At 39.0% G+C, this 18,655-nt stretch overlaps 1 protein-coding gene across 4 annotated transcripts in view; it reads right to left on the reverse strand.

Moving 5' to 3' along the window:
- rhobtb2.S (Rho related BTB domain containing 2 S homeolog) overlaps positions 1-18,655 on the reverse strand; it is a 40,454-nt gene that overhangs the window by 16,615 nt on the left and 5,184 nt on the right. The window contains exon 1 of one of the 4 annotated variants that reach the window (XM_018255035.2): positions 3,295-3,867. The exons of 1 other annotated variant lie outside the window; for it this stretch is intronic. In XM_018255035.2, coding sequence (XP_018110524.1) covers positions 3,295-3,302 — 8 coding nt within the window. In that variant the 5' untranslated portion in view covers positions 3,303-3,867. Of the gene's footprint in view, positions 1-2,214; positions 2,374-3,271; positions 3,868-18,655 lie in introns of those variants that run through there. 2 more of the 4 variants (XM_018255034.2, XM_041588090.1) reach the window with 2 other exon arrangements.

Below are 18,655 nucleotides of genomic sequence, written 5' to 3' on the forward strand. Positions count from 1 at the left end.
CCATGAGGTAAGGTGAAAATCTAGCCTCAGGCAGCACGGACCAGCCTGTTACCAGGGGCGGCAAATAGCTGCCTCTGGTAAGTTTCCATTTTTTTAAAATGGAAATTCAGCTCTGCTAGTGCAGCAAGCGCAATATAGCTCCCTGCACTAGCGAAGCGGCCCCTCTTCGACCCACTCCTCCGCTAGAAGTTAGAAACGCAGACCAGGAAGGGGAGCGGCATTGGGGCTGCTGCCTCAGATGACCCCCTGCTAACTTAGCAGTATAGGGCCCCATGACTCCTGATGGCAGCCATGTCTATTTTTGGTGAGTCACTACCACTATTCTAGGTAGAATCCATCTCCTGCTACTCATGTGACTGCTTTCTTGCAGCTGGCCTTTCTTGCTTTATGGCAGAGATCCCAGACATAATCTCTGCATCAGAGCCACTGTCCTGCAAGACAAAGCACAATAAACGACCCTTTACAAGAAAGGCTCATTGGTTAAGTAGAGTGAAGGTAAAAAAGTTTAGCTGTAAACAGATGCACTGTTCTATTAAACTATATAAATATGAGAAATATGAAGATATTGTTATGGTCAAATAACACAACTAGTAAAAAAAATATATATTATAACAGTAAAAAGCAGTTCACTGGATGATACCCACCAACTCAGATTGTAAACTCTACAGGGAAGGGCCACCCTCTTCATATGTCACAGAAATTAATCTCTGTAATGGTGTATATTTCTTTATCACAATCTTTGCTAACCTCTTTGTATACTATTGATATATTGTAAGAATGCACAGTAGACATGTAATATATATATATATATATATATATATATATATATATATATATATATATATATATTTTTTTTTTTTTTATTATTATTTTATTTTTTATTTTTAATACATTAATAATATTGGGGGGATTAAAATAATTATACACCGTTGATGTATTTTTAATAATGTACAGTAAACAAGTAGGACTATATAATTTGAGATATACATGAGAAGATAATATATATCTAGATAAAGTACATATATATTGATGAATATATTTGCTGAGAGAATTACAGACACTTCTCTAGGGTAGGATACCGTAGGAAAATTCTTCCTCAATTTCCAATTTTAGCATTTTGGGCAACCGCCAAACCTGAAAAATTGCCTTGTCAGTCGAATATTAGTTGCTGAGTGTGACTATACATCTGGGACTGCATACGTTGCACCCTGACGATGCGTAGACTGGCACTACCAGCACTGGGGGGGGGGAACACATCTGAATATTCTTCGTTGGAAAAATACATGGAGATGCAAACAGGCAAGTAACGATATATAAAGATATCCAAGCAATCAACCATACAGTGCTTAATAGCTAGTTGCCCTAATCTCGTCACCCCAGCAACAAAATCTGCTTCCAACCCAGTCTCCAAGCAACCAAGAATGTAATAACGAAAGGGCCAAATTAACCTTCTAAATTAATAAAATAAAAAAAAATGGCACCATTTGCCCAGATTCAACAAGGAGAGAATGAGCTAGGTGTGTTTTAGTAACCTTTTAGACAGGGTAAAAGGGGTGGTTCAACTTTAAGTTAACTCTTAAGATATTATAAAATGGCTAATTCTAAGCAACTTTTCAATTGGCCTTTTTTTAATAGTAATGGAATTATTTGCCTTCTTCTTCTAACCATTTCCAGCTTTCAAATGGGGGCCATCTAAATACAAATGCGCTGTAAGGCTACACATTCATTGTTATTGCTACTTTTTAATACTCATCATTCTATTCAGGACCTATCCTATTCATATTCCAGTCTCTAATTTATATCAATGAATAGTCAATCAATGCTAGCATAATTTGGACCCTAGTAACCTAGATTGCCGAGATGGCAAACTGAAGAGCTGCTGAATCAAAAGCTAAATAACTCAAAAACCACAAGTAATAAAAAATTAAAACCAGTTGCAAATTATCACAGAATATCTACGTCAAACTAGAAGTTAATTTAAAGGTGAACAACCCCTTTAAAGAACATGGGATTGAGAATGTAAAGCCATTTTGCTGCTTGCTTGAGTCAAAGAATGATCGAGAGCAAGAATAATATCTTCTGTGCTGATTCCTAGTGGGTATGACTATACTATCCCAGGGCCAGGTCAATGTATACCCAGAACAAAAGCAGGATAAAATACATGCAAATTCCATGTCACAGAACACATGGTCAGACTAGGGGTTCTTGACCCACCTGTGCTGTCACCTCAGGAGCCCACCAGGCAGTACACAACTTTATTTTCTGTCCTTAGAGGCAGGTTGAGCATCCCATTCCGACCTTTTCTATTTTTTCCCTAACCAGAAGAACATCAGAGCAGCCTCTTTATTTCTCCTGACAACTCTCATGACTACTTGGTGGTCAGACTGGTTGGAAAATCACCAGCAGGTGGCGCTGTTGTAACAAAATTCATTCATATTAACTGTACATGAATCCTTTAATATCTTGGAATTAACAAAACATAAATAGTGAATGTACATTGCAAAAGTGCTTAGAATAGCACCCTCATCAATTTTTCATTCGCTTATTTTTAAGGTTTAATTATCCTTTAAGCGGAACCCTCATCTATCCATCCACATTATTTGCCCATACAAACCATTTTTCAGCTTGCAAAAGAACCATCGGTGATCCTTCGATCTTGGAGTCTTGCATACACAAATATCTGCAACTGAATCTGGTGTACTGTGTATGGAAACCCATAAAGGACAAGTTTTACATGCATTGAATCTGTCTCTGACTGTAGCATGCTGTCATTTTTATACTCCCACCCCAGTAGCCCTGCAAAAAGTCACACCAACAAGCGCAACACTGCCAAAAGAAAACCACATATACAAAATAGGATCCCTACATAGATACATACATAGAGGAGTACACCAATTTGATTTAACATGACCATTGATCCTAAAGAGATAGAACTGATCAATCCAATAAAAATTTTAAAAACAGGGACCCCAAACCTGTACAATAACCAGGCCCCCAGACCATAAAATATTAGTCTTTCCCATGCACACAGGACTCATGCTAGCTAAATGTGTAAAGCATACAGAACAGATACACCACTTTTTCCATCTCTCCTTAAATGAACACTTTCCATACAACCTCACGAGTTAAAAAAATAAATAACAAGCCCAGCCCCAGCAGAGTTCTCCAACAGCGCAGATATCCCAGTGCATATATATCCAACCAGCCCCCCACCCTTCCAATACCAATAACTATCATAGTCCCCAAACCATACAAGGGCCAGGTCCCATACATGGCAGCCATGATGATGATCACCCTTGCATCGTCTCTTCCCTTCAGAGAACGTTAGGCAAAGACGCAGAGTAGAAGATCCAGTGCATGCTTCTGTTTCTACTGAAACATAGGAGTGTTGTGCTGCTAGCACCCATCTAAGGCAGTCTATAGGGTGCGGTGCTGTGAGTAGATGCAGGTGTGTTAGTATGCAGCCAGGTTGTGAGTATTTAGATGGGCATGCCTGTGTATATTTGCCTATGAGTGTACGTGTAGATTTGTGAATAGGTATACAAATGTGTATATCTTTATAGCTGCAATATCCAGTTGTGTGTCAGTGTCACATCAAATGAAGGTATTTTGCTGGTGGGTGCAGTGTGGGTGCAGTGTGGGTGTGTGAAATTGTATCTCTATATATAAATATGTGTGTGTATAGATATCAGTGTGTAAGCTAATATAGAACAGCGTGTCGTGGTTTCATTGTGAATGTAGCAGTGTCTGTATTATAGTGTATAAAATAGAAGCATTATGGGCTTCCATATAGCGGTGATGGGTGCAGGTTGTGATTCCTGGTTTCCAGTGAGGAGGTGTGTGTGTGTGTGTGCGCGTCTGTGTGAATCTAATCAGGCGGTGGTGGTGGGGGGGGGGTTTGGAATAAAAAATCATGCTCAAACCGGTAGTGAAATTCTCCAGTGCCACCTACTGGTTCTCTTGAATAGCATAAGCAGAGATGAGTTTGTCTCCACCATCCAACCCGTCCGTACTTGTCACACACACTTGGAAAGCTGATGAGGAGCAACAGTTGGTAAAAACTGTTGGTAAAAAAAAAATGTTATTTTATATCTGAAAATATCTGATATATCTGAAAATCTTCTTGAGACAGCACCATGTTTACTAAAGTGCGATGAGACAGCATTATGGCATTATGTATGGAAGCCGGCAGTGCATTTCAGCGATATTTCTGGCGAACTGAAAGTTTTTTGGTGATCATTTAGGTTAATTTGCTAGAAATGTTGCGGTTTTTTTGCACACCACTGCTAGTGGCCACAGTACAGCATAGTTTATACAAAATTGTATTTATCAGCAATTTATGATTGCACAGGTATGGGATCTGTTATCCGGAAACCCGTAATCCAGTAATCTCTGGATTACAGGAAGTCCGTCTCCCATAGACTCAATTTTATCCAAAAAATACAATGTTTAAAAAATGATTTCCTTTTTCTCTGAAATAATAAAACAGTGCCTTGTACTTGATCCCAACTAAGATATAAGTAATCCTTATTGGAAACAACACCAGCCTATTGGGTTTATTTAATGTTTACAAGATTTTCTAGTATATTTAATGTATGAAGATCAAATTACAGAAAGTTCCGTTATCTGGAAAACCCCAGGTCCCAAGTATTCTGGATAACAGATTAAGGGGCCCATTTACTAAGGGTCGAAGTGAATTCAAAGTGAATTTTCAAATTCAAAAACTTCGAATTTCGAAGTAATTTTTGGGTACTTCGACCATCGAATAGGCCAAAATTCGAATTGAAAAAACTTTGAATATTCGACCATTCGAAAATCAAAGTACTGTCTCTTTAAAAAACTTCAGCTTCGACACTTCGCCACCTTAAATCTGCCGAATTGCTATGTTAGCCTATGGGGACCACCTAGAACCTATAGGCAGTGTTTGGCTAAGTTTTTAAAAGCCAGAGTTTTTTTTTTTGAAAATCGTTCGATCAATCTATTAAATTGTTTGAATTCAATTCGAACGATTTCTACGTTCGATCGAACGATTTGAATTTGATCTAAAACGGCTAATTTCACTCAAAAAAAACCTTTTGACTATCGAATTTCTACAATTCGATAGTCGAATTTCAAAGTTTTACCACTTCGAAATTCGGCCTTTAGTAAATGTGCCCCTAAATGTATGAAGATCAAATTACAGAAAGTTCCGTTATCTGGAAAACCCCAGGTCCCAAGCATTCTGGATAACAGGTCCCATACCTGTATTATTAAATATACTTATGATTAATCAAGTAATATCAAGAGTAATTTATTTATTAATAAAATTCAGTGACTAATAACACATTTATAAGTATCATGCTTCCCCAGTGCCATCACTAATTTTTGCTGCTCATGTTAAAAAAATCTAACTTTACACCTCTTGCGCTATACAATTTCTGACTTTGTGACACATTATGTCTCTCTCTGGGTGGCTTTAAAAATTGGTGAAAGTTTTGTCTATATTCGGCAACAATTCTGGTGATTATCTTTAGTAAACAGTGAGAGACAATTTACGTAGCAAGAATGTGATAATAGCTGATATCTATGTTCAGGGTCTCCAACAGAAATCACAGGGGCCCCATACGACAACAAATGTCTGGGCCCCCTAGGCCCTGCCCACCAACTAAAGCCCCACCCTAGACCCCACAAACCTCTACACCACAGTAAAAAAGCAACACAAACATGGGCGCTAAAACATGAACGCTAAACACCCATTAGTGACCAAGGTGTTCATGGGCCCCCCATGAAAGTTAAAAAAAACTTAATTGGTGGCCAAGACCCCCCCCTACAAGTTAGAAAAAAACATTTGTAGCCAAAACACACAAGGACCCTGGATAAGGGCATAGATTAGTATTTTAGCTGTTACTTGTAAAAAGAAAGTGGCGTATCTTGGCAGTACTGACAGAAAAAAGTGGCAGGTTTTGGCAGTGGTATTAATATGATTAGAGAAGGAGAGGAACTGGTCAAAGATAACCCCCAGACAGCATGCCATGGGTTAATGACCATGCCATCAATAGTAGTGGTGAAAGAAGGAGAACGGCCAGATCTGACGGGAAGACCATGAGTTCTGTTTTAGGAAAAATGTTGCCCTGACAGTTTACAAAGGGGAGGTCTGCTGTCCACTTAGGGAGGTGTGAGGTTCTCCTCCAGGTCACTGCCCAAGCTTGGTACTTGCTTTGCACACACTGGGGGTAATTTATAAATGCTGGGCAAATTTGCACCTGGGCAGTAACCCATAGCAACCAATCAGATGATTGCTTTCAGCAGTCATGCACAAAAACGTTCAGTGGGAGCACTTACCGGACTGCTGGTTCTACGTGCTGCACCGCTATTCCATGAGGCTGATACATATCCAGAAAGAAGCAAATGAATGGAGCACCGGTGTAAAAGTTAAAAAACTTAGAAATGTATTTACTAGCCATTAAAACCCCCAATTACAGCAGCAACACATCAGTTCTGGCTGCCCGCTTGACGCGTTTCGTGGCTCCTTGCCACTTCATCAGAAGTCAACCTGCAGCTGGCTGAGAAAAGCTAATGCCTGATGGGTTGCTATGGGTTACTACCCAGGTGCAAATTTGGCCAGTGTATATAAACGAGCCCCACTGTGTTACAGTATTTTTTAAATGTTGGTGTAATCAAGCCCAGTTTCTGCAGAAGATACCAGGGGTGCCAACATCAGCACCGGTGGTTAGTAAATTGTATTCACAAGTGCCCACTTGTGGCCCTCATATTAGTATTCATGTGCTGAGAATGAAATGTCAAGATGTATATGTGAGCTGTTTAGTTGTTTATTTTATTGCTATCAGAAGATTTCTTCATGTTGTTCTATTCTGATTTGTAATAGTATTTGTGAAATTAATGGGTATGTTTTAATGTCCACAGAGTACCATGAAAAGGCCAATTGCATGACATGTCTGTATTTATTAGTAATATAAGATTATTTGGTCCATTGTACCCCCTTGTCCCCTATGGGCACTAAAGTTGTTGGTTTTTCTACTTTTACCAAAGGAATTTTGTGGTCAAGCACATCATCCCAGGGTAGATGCCCTCTCTGTCCTTTAGTAAAACCAGGTCTGACTGGGGCCCAGAGGCTTATGGAGCTGCCTATAGTTATCATTCATTAGCATGTATAGTCTGTTGTAAGTGACTGTGGTTTCTTTCAGTTGTGCAGCGGGTGGACTGGTCAGGGCCCCTGGGAATTTTGCTTGAGGGCCATAACAATTTCTAGCTGTCAGTTTTTCGCCTGTCAAAAATAACAAACATTCTGAGAATGCCATGGTTGCAGAGATGCAAATCAATCACTTTAAAATATTCTCTGGCCGGAGATTGGCACTGAAAGCTGCTGCCTTAATAAGTGCCACTTGCATGGCAGCATTAAGCAAGGAACTTGCAATCTCTTAGTGTGTAATTACAGGGTGGGTATGGAGACTGATGACAAGGTCAGGTTGATACATCATAATAAAGGCTAAGTACATTGCAGCCCTCTGGGTATTGTTGTACTACAGCATCCATTTCTTGCCTTAAGTAGAACACATTAATAGATGCCTGTGATGTTTGCTAAGCTGGCTCGAGTGCATGACCAGAATGGGGAACGAGGAATGGCCAGACCCCAGCAAATAATTTAAAAGACACAAAATAATGAAAAACAACCACAATGTAATTTACATTAAAGACAAAGACCAACTTCCCCTTTAATAACTACATTTTTTTTGAGCCTAGGAAGTCCTTCATTGACGGCTGTCTACATCAGATTTATTTTCTATATTGAGCAGTGCTGAGTTTTAAGGGCTGCTTTACATTAAACTGCCTATAAAAAAACCTAACCTGTAACTCGATAATCTAAGGAGCTGTTCTGAAAATAGCAATAAGTTCAGCATCCCAAAATGACCCTACTGAAAAAAATGACAGAGCCTGATCCTTATTGCAAAGGTGCTAAATTCTGTCTGGCCACTGCCATTCCTTCTCTGTGCAATATGTTTTCTCTACTCACAGTCAGTTTGCAGGTCACCTGCTCTGGAGACTGCTAGTACACACTGACGTTGCCCTATAAAGGGCACTTGGTACCCATTCCCAGCACTTGCTATATTTGGCACACACCTGAATTGACCTGACCTTTAAAAAAATCAGACGGCGTAATCATCACCATTGCTGCCTGTATCCTGCAGCTCCTCCGGTGAGCACAAATAATTCCCCACACCCCTATCCTGCCTGTTCCAGACTCTCCCAGTCTGAGCCAGTGTGAAACAAACACGGGGACTGTGGAGGGGGGAGAGAGGATAGGAAGAGGGAGCAAATGAGAAAGAGAAGAGGTAGGAATGGAAAAACACAGTGAGAAGCTGAGAGGGGGACAGTGAGAAAAATGGCAAACCTGAAAGCAGAATTGGAGATGTTGAGAATGATTAAGGGATAGGAAGGCAAAGAAGAGAAATAATGGAAGGTGCAAGGGAGACAGCAAATGGTTAGAGTCTGAGAGGGTTGAAAGGGGAACCAAAAAGAACGGTTAGAGGATGAGGCTGGTCAGTAGCAGGGAGAGGATGGTTGGGGTGAAGCATGGGTTTAGGATGGAGGGAGTTGTAGAGCATAAGAAGTAGGGATGCACCGAATCCACTATTTTGGATTCGGCCGAACCCCCGAATCCTTTGTGAAAGATTCGGCTGAATACCGAACCGAATCTGAACCCTATTTGCATATGCAAATTAAGGGCGGGAAGGGGAAAAAAATTTACTTCCTTGTTTTGTGACCAAAAAGCCACGTGATTTCCCTCCCCACCCCTAATTAGCATATGCAAATTAGGGTTTGGATTGGGTTAGGCCGGGCAGAAGGATTCGGCCGGGTCTGGCCGAATCCCGAACCGAATCCTGGATTCGGTGCATCCCTAATAAGAAGGCAAAAATCTCACCAGGATTTATATTTAAAAACAACACTGAGAAATTGCGTGTAAGGAGTTTTTTAAACTACATTGAAAAAGTTATAAAGCCTCATTTAATTCGACAGTGCAGCCTGCAAAGTAAAATATTTCAGATGCCAATTGCTATGATATTCCCCATAGTGTGGTGTTGTTCCCACTATCATTGCGAATGAGCACCGAGTTGCACCTGCAGTGTCAAAATGTTAGTCGTGGTAAAGTGGTGTGGAAATGCCACCAGCGCCCGGACCAAGGGTGGCAGGATTTTAGGGGGCGGCATGCTGCTCAACCACACCCACATTGTTTCAAAAACACTGGGAATTCGCAGGAGAATCATTTTTTGAATTTCCCATGCACCAATCCCCATTGCTCTGGTCCCGATGATGAAAATTTGCACAAGGGGAGGGGACAGGGGCGATGAACGACATTGAGCCCATAGGTGACCCATTATGTAAATCCGGCCCTGAGTCAAAATGAATGCGTATTTGAGAATCGGATTCAAGTTGCAGGTCCTCTCAGGTGTCAGACATGAAGCCTGAAAGTACAGTAAGCTATAAGCGTAGTAAATAAATAGTGCCAATACACTCACGATACTTGTATAACTTGTGTGCTGCAGGCTCTGCGTGTCTCCTGATCACGTGACTCAACAGGATGCATTCAATAGTAGAACAAAAATAATGAAGACGCGATGCCAATGCGGGTGGTGTACTTAAAATACCTCCAAGGCTTTAATGTGCGGAATATAACCAAACGTTTCAGGAGCCTCGCGCTCCCTTCCTCAGTGGATAAGTGCATATATAGATATACAGTGTATGTATATAGTTGGAGTGCTTCTACCCATACATGTAAATTGCCACCAATTGTGTGGTAGGTACTCTCTATAGGTCTCCTGTTTGCACTGGAGACTTAGTCATGTGTAAGCAAAAAGTACAGCTGCATATGTATTGAAAAATGTATTGAGCTCCTGAAAAAGTACAGTTGCAAACTCATTGAAGAATTTATTGAGCTCCTGAAAGATTACAGGGGACGTTTCACTCTTGAAAAATTACAGGGGACGTTTCGGGCTCCACTGGCTTGAAAAAAGGCCCAGTGAGGCCCGAAAAGGTCCACTGTAATTTTTCGAGAGTGAAAATAAATTCTTTAATGAGTTTGAGAAGAATTTGAGACATTTTTTAAAAATCACCTTCAGCTTATAGTTACAGATTGGACTATAATAATTTACCCATTTAGGGTAAGTATACACTTTAAAAAAATATATGAAAATATATGTTTTCTGGGGTTCACTAACTGTTAGAGGCTCTTTCAACATTTAGGGACCTATATTAAAACTTAAGTTTTTCTGGTTGAGTTTTTAAAGGAGAAAAACTTGAATTTTCAGAAGAAAAATGTATTATATGCTCGGAAGCTGCTAAAATTTCGACTCCGAAAAAACTTCAGCTAAAACCTGTCGAAATCACGTAGAAGTCAATGGCAGAGGGCCCCTTTAACAATTGGAACATGGTTTTTACCTTCAGGATTTTTGATAGTTTTGGGTTGTTTGAGCAGGTTTTCATTCGCTAATCCTATCATTCGAAATGTTGAGGAGATACTTTGATAAAGTTGAGTTTTTGGGGCGACAATACAAACTGACGCATGATCTTGTGGAGACTTTTTCTTGCACTGATTTTTTTGAGACGTTTTATTGTAAATTAAGGGAATTCTTAATTTTTTTTAATATAGTGAGAAAAAATCAAGTGTTAGTAAATACTAACTGTGCAGACAGTGTGGCTATCTTGCTATAGGTAAAACCATAAAAAATGTATACTGTAAAACATTTACAGTGTACTACATAATTTATATCTTGATCTAGAAGTGCCACGTTATTTTGGTTATCCTATGCATACTGTATTCTGTAGTTCAGAGGACCCCGGCATTTGTATTCAACTTTTACTTTTGTGCCTAAGATTCTATAAACTTTGCAGTTTGGTAGCTTGGAGAACTAAGGCATGTTTTCTCCTTTTGAAGTTGTCAGAATGCATACTTTCATAAAATATATGGCTTTCGAGGTACTTGTACCACAAAATATAACTGCTGTATGTTGATTTTGCTGTAGACGAACCCATGAAAATTGTGTTATTTTCATTTTGGGATCTCTACGTTTCACAGAAGAACCTGGACATTCATATTTATGTGGGACATAAGGTGGAGTTAAATAGATGTTTCGAATTTCAAAATTTCCTTTAAGCTCTAACAGAGCAAAACATTACTGTTTGGTCGTTTGGAGTACAATTAACGTAAAATGTTATCACAATCAGCGTTTTAAAGATATTCATTATTTTTAGAGAATTTTTGAGGAGACCTCATGAAGGTTTGTGCCCAGAGCCAAATTATGCCATACTAAGAAGCAGCAGAGTGACATAAAAGTGACAGATACAACCTGTTTTTCATGCACTTCATCCACCCATCCAGCTACAATGTCAACTTTCAGTCATCGCTTTGACAGGATTACTAAGAGAAGATTTCTAACATTCAGTGTGTTTACAAATGAAAGAAGTCTCAATGGTAAGTATTGATTGGGGTGTTATGTTTTCCATTAAAAGACAAAACAAAAGTTGCTGTCATTCAAAATGATATTAAATCATTACTGTTCTCAATTTATTCCCTAAAGAAGAAAATGTAAAAGTGTTTAAGGTCCACCGTATGTGGCTGAATCCAGAAGTAAGGGAGTTACTCATAAGTAAGGTCAAAAGTTAACTCATAGAATGGGGGTCACTAACCCCATTTAAAAACAAATGCTCTGTAAGGCTGCACATTTAGGGGGTTATTTATCAAAATCCCAATTTTTCAGATTTCTTTAAATAAAAAAAGTCCAACCAAAAACGATTTGACCTTATTTATAATTAAACAACCTCAATTTAATCGGTTTGGGTAAAAACTCAATAAAATAGAGTATGTTTTTTTCTGGATTATTCACGAAAAGCTTGAATTTTTTTAATTTTTGTCCAAAAAGTCTGATTTTCAGGCTAAATCCAGCGCAGACCACAGAAACTTCAAAATAGGATAGGGACCTCTGCCATTGACAGAACCTCGGCAGGTCTGAGATGGCGGATCTTTGGATTCTGGTTTTTTGCTGCATCAGACTTTAATAAATTTTGAAAAATTTGAGTTTTAAAAAAAAAAATTGAGTTTTGCCCCAAAAAGCCTTTCCAGAGTTTATTAAATAACCCCCGTATTACTACTACTACTTTTTTTACTCGTCTTTCTATTCAGGCATCTCCTATTCATTTTCCAGTCTCTTCAAATGAGTGTATTGTTGCTAGGGTAATTTGTACCCTACTAATCACTTTGCTGATATTGCAAACTGGAGAGCTCCTGAATAAAAAGCTAAATAACTCAAAAACCGCAAATAATAAAAGATGAAATTGCAGGTTGTCTCAGAATGTCACTCTCTACATAATGCTAAAAGTTAATTTAAAAGGTAAACAACCCCTTTAATAGGAACAAAGAGGAAAACATTTAAAAACTACAAGTATGAGAGAATAGTAGCTGTGTGTATTTAAAATAAACACTAAAACAAATGTTATAAAGCAGCAATCCAGAAGGCAAAGATAAAAACATGAGGAATAGATTGTGAAACAAGACTAAGCCCAAAACAGTATTTGAATAGTAAAAATATGCAAGTTGAGAGTGTGTCTCTATTAAATAATTAATTAAGACAAATGTCAGTTATTTTCTTCAGTGTATACACCAACCTGAGAACTGAACTCATGGCTTTGCTCTGTCTAGTCAGTGGTCGACAAATATGGTACATAAAGGTTTACTCAAAATTAATGCGAACAAGGCACCAGGGCCTGAGGGCCAGATGGAAGACACCCTCGGGCACCTAGAGAACTTACTCCATTCTTAAGCCTGCCCATTATTTCTGTTTTTCTCACAACCACTTTTATCTGGTATGATACCTATGTATTGGAGGAAGCTGATGTTATTGTGGATTATGATCTCAGTCAGGCAATTATAGGCCAGTAGGTTTGACATCTGTTTTGGGCAGAGTATTTAAGGTTTGTTAAGGGATCCCACACAAAAGGATGTAATGGAGAATTGCATTATGAGCAGCAATCAGCATGGCTTTATGAATAATAAATTATGTCAGACAAATATGATTGGTTAGTAAGATGCTGGACAGTGGGGGAGCAGTAGTGATCTATTTGGATTTTGGCAAAGCATTTGATACAGTGCCCTACAAACAACTGCTTTTAAAACTAAGGTCTGTTGGTCTTGGTAATGTTGTTTGTACATAGATAGGAAATTGGCTACTGGATCGGGAATAGAGGGTTTATAAATGGTATATTGTTGGAGTAGGGGTCTTAGTGGGTTCCTACAAGGTCCACTTTCATTTAATTTGTTTCTTAATTACTTAGGGGAGATTATTGTAAGTAATGTATCAGTGTTTGCCAATAACAAAAAGCTAAGCAGCACAATTAATTTTGACAAGAATGAGTCTAGGTAGCAGATGAGATTCAATGTCCATAAATGTAAATGAGATGTAAAATTATGCAAGCCACTTATACCCTGGGATGGTGTTGGGCAAATGCATAATGGAGAAGGACACTGGAGTCCTTGTAGATAATAAACTTGGCTGTAGCTCAGTCAAGCTCAGTCATCAGCTGCAAGAACAAACACCATTTTGAGCTGTATTAAAAGGGACATAGATTCCCAGGATGAGGGGGATTATTCTTCCACTATACAGAGCACTGGTAAGGGCCCATATAGAATATGCCATACAGTTTTGTTCTCCAGTGTCAAGCAGAATATTATTAAATGAGAGAGTCCAAGCTGGTAAAAGGTATGGAAATTCCTTGCCAAGTTGGGGTTGATATAACTATATATATATATATATATATATATATATATATATATATATATATATATATATATATATATATATATATATATATATATACATACAGTGGTGTGAAAAACTATTTGCCCCCTTCCTGATTTCTTATTCTTTTGCATGTTTGTCACACTTAAATGTTTCTGCTCATCAAAAACCGTTAACTATTAGTCAAAGATAACATAATTGAACACAAAATGCAGTTTTTAAATGAAGGTTTACGTTATTAAGGGAGAAAAAAAACTCCAAATCTACATTGGCCTGTGTGATAAAGTGATTGCCCCCCTTGTTAAAAAATAACTTAACTGTGGTTTATCACACCTGAGTTCAATTTCAAAGGTTATAAAGCCATTTCTAAAGCTTTGGGACTCCAGCGAACAACAGTGAGAGCCATTATCCACAAATGGCAAAAACATGGAACAGTGGTGAACCTTCCCAGGAGTGGCCGGCCGACCAAAATTACCCCAAGAGCGCAGAGACAACTCATCCGAGAGGCCACAAAAGACCCCAGGACAACATCTAAAGAACTGCAGGCTTCACTTGCCTCAATTAAGGTCAGTGTTCACGACTCCACCATAAGAAAGAGACTGGGCAAAAACGGCCTGCATGGCAGATTTCCAAGGCGCAAACCACTTTTAAGCGAAAAGAACATTAAGGCTCGTCTCAATTTTGCTAAAAAACATCTCAATGATTGCCAAGACTTTTGGGAAAATACCTTGTGGACCGACGAGACAAAAGTTGAACTTTTTGGAAGGTGCGCGTCCCGTTACATCTGGCGTAAAAGTAACACAGCATTTCATATATATATATATATATATATTGTAACATACCGTATCCCTAACCCAGAACTAACTCTGAGGTCAGCCCGCTCTTCTGCCTTTGGGTGGAGCCCTCCCCTACTCAGATGCCGCCAGGTCTTATTGAGGGAGAACCACAGAGAGAGTTCTGGGCAAGTACAGGGACCGAACGTGTAAGGACATCGAAGCAGAAAATGGAGTATAGGAACAGGCCGGGTCAAACACACATGAGCAATGCACTAACAAAAGGGAGTATTCAAACGGTACCAAAATCAGGAAACAGTAGAGTCGTCAGCCAGGCAGGGGTCAGTCCAAGCAGCAAGAAGCAATGTCAGGGACAGGCAGGGGTCAACACACTATAAACACGCTCAGAAACACAGACTAGAAGTACCTAGGAACTTGAAAGGAGCCTTTACATCAGGCAATGCAAACTAGCCCAAGTGCCCTATAAAGATTTGAATTTTGCACCTTGCGTGATGACGTCATGCAGCGTTTCGGGGATTTCCAGATTTCCCCAAAGCGCCGCGCAACCCGGAAGGACCAGCACTCAGCTCAGGTGCTCAGCTCATCAGATTTGAATTTTGCACCTTGCGCGATGACGTCATGCAGCGTTTCGGGGATTTCCAGATTTCCCCAAAGCGCCGCGCAACCCGGAAGGACCAGCACTCAGCTCAGGTGCTCAGCTCATCCCTGCCATGTAATTTTAATATATATATATATATATATATATATATATATATATATATATATATATATATATATATATATATATATATATATATATATATATATATATATATATATAGACAAATACAAGATTCCTCTGCACTCAACCCATTATCAATATATTTAAGACAGCGACATTTTGTGCATACTGCTACTGAAAAATGCCTTACCCTTTAAACAAAACAGGGATTGTTTGTCCATATATTGCAATATATTTAAGCTGGCCAACTACGTCAAAGTCATCCCATATCTGGCCAGTCCTATGCTCAATTTTCATCTGATTCATTAAGAATTCTATGGTTTAATTATACATTTTATAAAAGGGACGAATACGTTTTACCTGCAACTTACTAGCTGCTTTCAAAGTAAAACTCCCAAACTTGGCTGCCCTTTTATTAGACACCAGTGGGATCACCACTGGTGTCTAATAAAAGGGCAGCCAAGTTTGGTAATTTTGACGTAGTTGGCCAGCTTAAATATATTGCAATATATGGACAAACAATCCCTGTTTTGTTTAAAGGGTAAGGCATTTTTCAGTAGCAGTATGCACAAAATGTCGCTGTCTTAAATATATTGATAATGGGTTGAGTGCAGAGGAATCTTGTATTTGTCTATATGTATTTTGTGGTCACACCCTCATTGCACCCCCGCCTAATGTTTTTAAAAACTAGTGGTGAGCACAACTTTCCCTTGTTTGTTATATATATATATATATATATATATATATATATATATATATATATATATATATATATATATATATATATATATATATATACAGTGCTTGAATTGGGTTCGAAAAGGTGGAGGGATTATCGACGTGCCCGCCCACCAGTTATTTTGCTATTTCCATGTTTATCAAAAATATTTTTTTTAATATTGCAAGAAATAGAATGACCCTAATTTTTTACATTTACAGTTACATAGTTAAATTTGGTTGAAAAAAGACAAAGTCCATCAAGTCCAACCCCTCCAAATGAAAACCCAGCATCCATACACACACCCCTCCCTACTTTTAATTAAATTCTATATACCCATATCTATACTAACTATAGAGTTTAGAATCACAATAGCCTTTGATATTATGTCTGTCCAAAAAGTCCCTCTTATAGTCATTATCTGAATCAGCATCACAACATCACCCGGCAGTGCATTCCCCAACCTCACTGTGATGAACCCCCTATGTTGCTTTAAATGAAATGTATATACAGAATATGCATTTAAAAGCTTGTAAATTTACAGAAGTGGACTCACACAAAATATATCAGCAGATTGTGAAAGCCTTGGTTGTCCTGAAAAAAAATCGTTTTGCTAGGTAAACTTTCCCTTTAATCTTTTCTATTTCATCCTCACATATTTTCTTTTTCTTTACTGTTCTCACCCACATCCTACTACTTGCTTCAAAGTTTCCTACTTTAATAGAGCAAAATATGTTCTCATTCTTCCTGTGTACATTATCTACTTTTCCCTGATGTTCTTTTGCCCTATCATTCATTTATATATACGTTAATGTTCTCAGCTCATTCCTGACCTTATCTGCATTCTGCCTCCTTTAACTTTATTCCACCCTCTGCTGTATTTTATTTCCCTAAATTCAGACTCATTTGCCCATTAAGTGTTTTTTCCCTCTGGCCTCTCCCCTTATCTGCCAAATTCCAAGAGACCTTAATAGGCGTTTAGCTGTTTCAGTGAGTAAAGCCATCCTCCCCGTGTTTCACACACACATTCTGTACTTCTTCTGCCACCAGACTTTCCTAGCCATCTGCCCTGCCTTGCTAAACTCATTTATTTGCCTACCTCAGCCACCATTTTTTAAAGTGTGCAACTGCACAATGCGCATTCATCTCAAGTCAGGGGTCAACTTCTCAAGCGTTGCCATTATACAAAAAATGCACAACTGAGCCAGTAACAGGAGATCCGGTTATTTAAACATGTGAAAATTTTGTACTGACTCTGCTCTGCAAGAACCAACCATACAGGGGCCAGTGGGTCGGTCTCTCCTGCTCAATCCCACATAAAGCTACTAGTCAGGCACATGGCAAGATTTCAGGTACTGTCATTGTGCCCCGGATAAGAGCAATGAGTCCATATACACAGTACACACACATATACACACACACACACACATATACACACACACACACACACACACACACACACACACACACACACACACACACACACACACACACACACACACACACACACACACACACACACACACACACACACACACACACACACACACACACACACACACACACACCCTGTTTTGCCTGCGGCCAATGTGGAGACCCGGCAGGCTGGTGGCCATACATGTACACACACTCACATTATATACACACACATACATACACACACACACTATACACTATGCAAACACATACACACATACACTATACACACACTATACACTATGCACACACATACACTATACACACACATGCACAATACACACAAAATACACACACACATTATACACACACACATTATACATACGCATTAAGCATGTCACATTGGCAGGATGCTGCACACATGCTCACACCAATCAAGCCTTCCCGGCTCCCGCAACATCATGGCACACACAGGAGAAAAACGCAAGTCAGGACCATTTTAAGCACGCCGAAAAATGTCTACAAAGCCATGCCCACTTTTTGGCCACACCCCCTAAAAAACACAACCACTTAAAAAACATAACCAAGTCGTGCAAACCCTAGCTGTGCCAGTATAATCACTATAGAAATGGCCAATGGGCACTCAATTGATCCCAGACAAGCAAGTAAGATCACTAAAACATGGCCAATGAACAGAAAGTTTGGCAGCAAGGAAGTGGCAAGAGAGAAGCAATTCTGAGAAAACATAAATCTGATTAAATAGTTTATCTGTGGAAGTGGAACCCCCCTGTTCATTAGGTTGTTCACCTTTAAAATAACTTTTAGTATAATGTTGAAAGTGATATTCAGAAACAATTCGCAATTGGTTTTCATTTTTTATTATTTGTGACTTGTGAGTTACCGGTATTTAGCTTTTTATTCAGCAGTTCTCCAGTCTGCAATTTCTGGAATCTGGTTGTTAGGGCCCAAATGACCCTAGCAACCATGCACTGATTTGAGTAAGAGACTGGAATCGGAAAGGCCTGACTAGAAAGGAGTAATGAAAAGCTAAAAAACAGAGCAATTGTTTCCGATAGGTCAGCTTTCTATTTGAAAGTTGGAAAAAGTCAAGTAAGAGGCAAAATAATTATAAATATAATAACAACATAATTCAATTTTTTTTAACAAATTAAAATATATTAATGAAGACCAATTGCTAAATTGCTTAGAACTGGCCATT

This window comes from Xenopus laevis, chromosome 3S (assembly GCF_017654675.1).
Source record: "Xenopus laevis strain J_2021 chromosome 3S, Xenopus_laevis_v10.1, whole genome shotgun sequence".
Lineage (NCBI taxonomy): Eukaryota > Metazoa > Chordata > Amphibia > Anura > Pipidae > Xenopus > Xenopus laevis.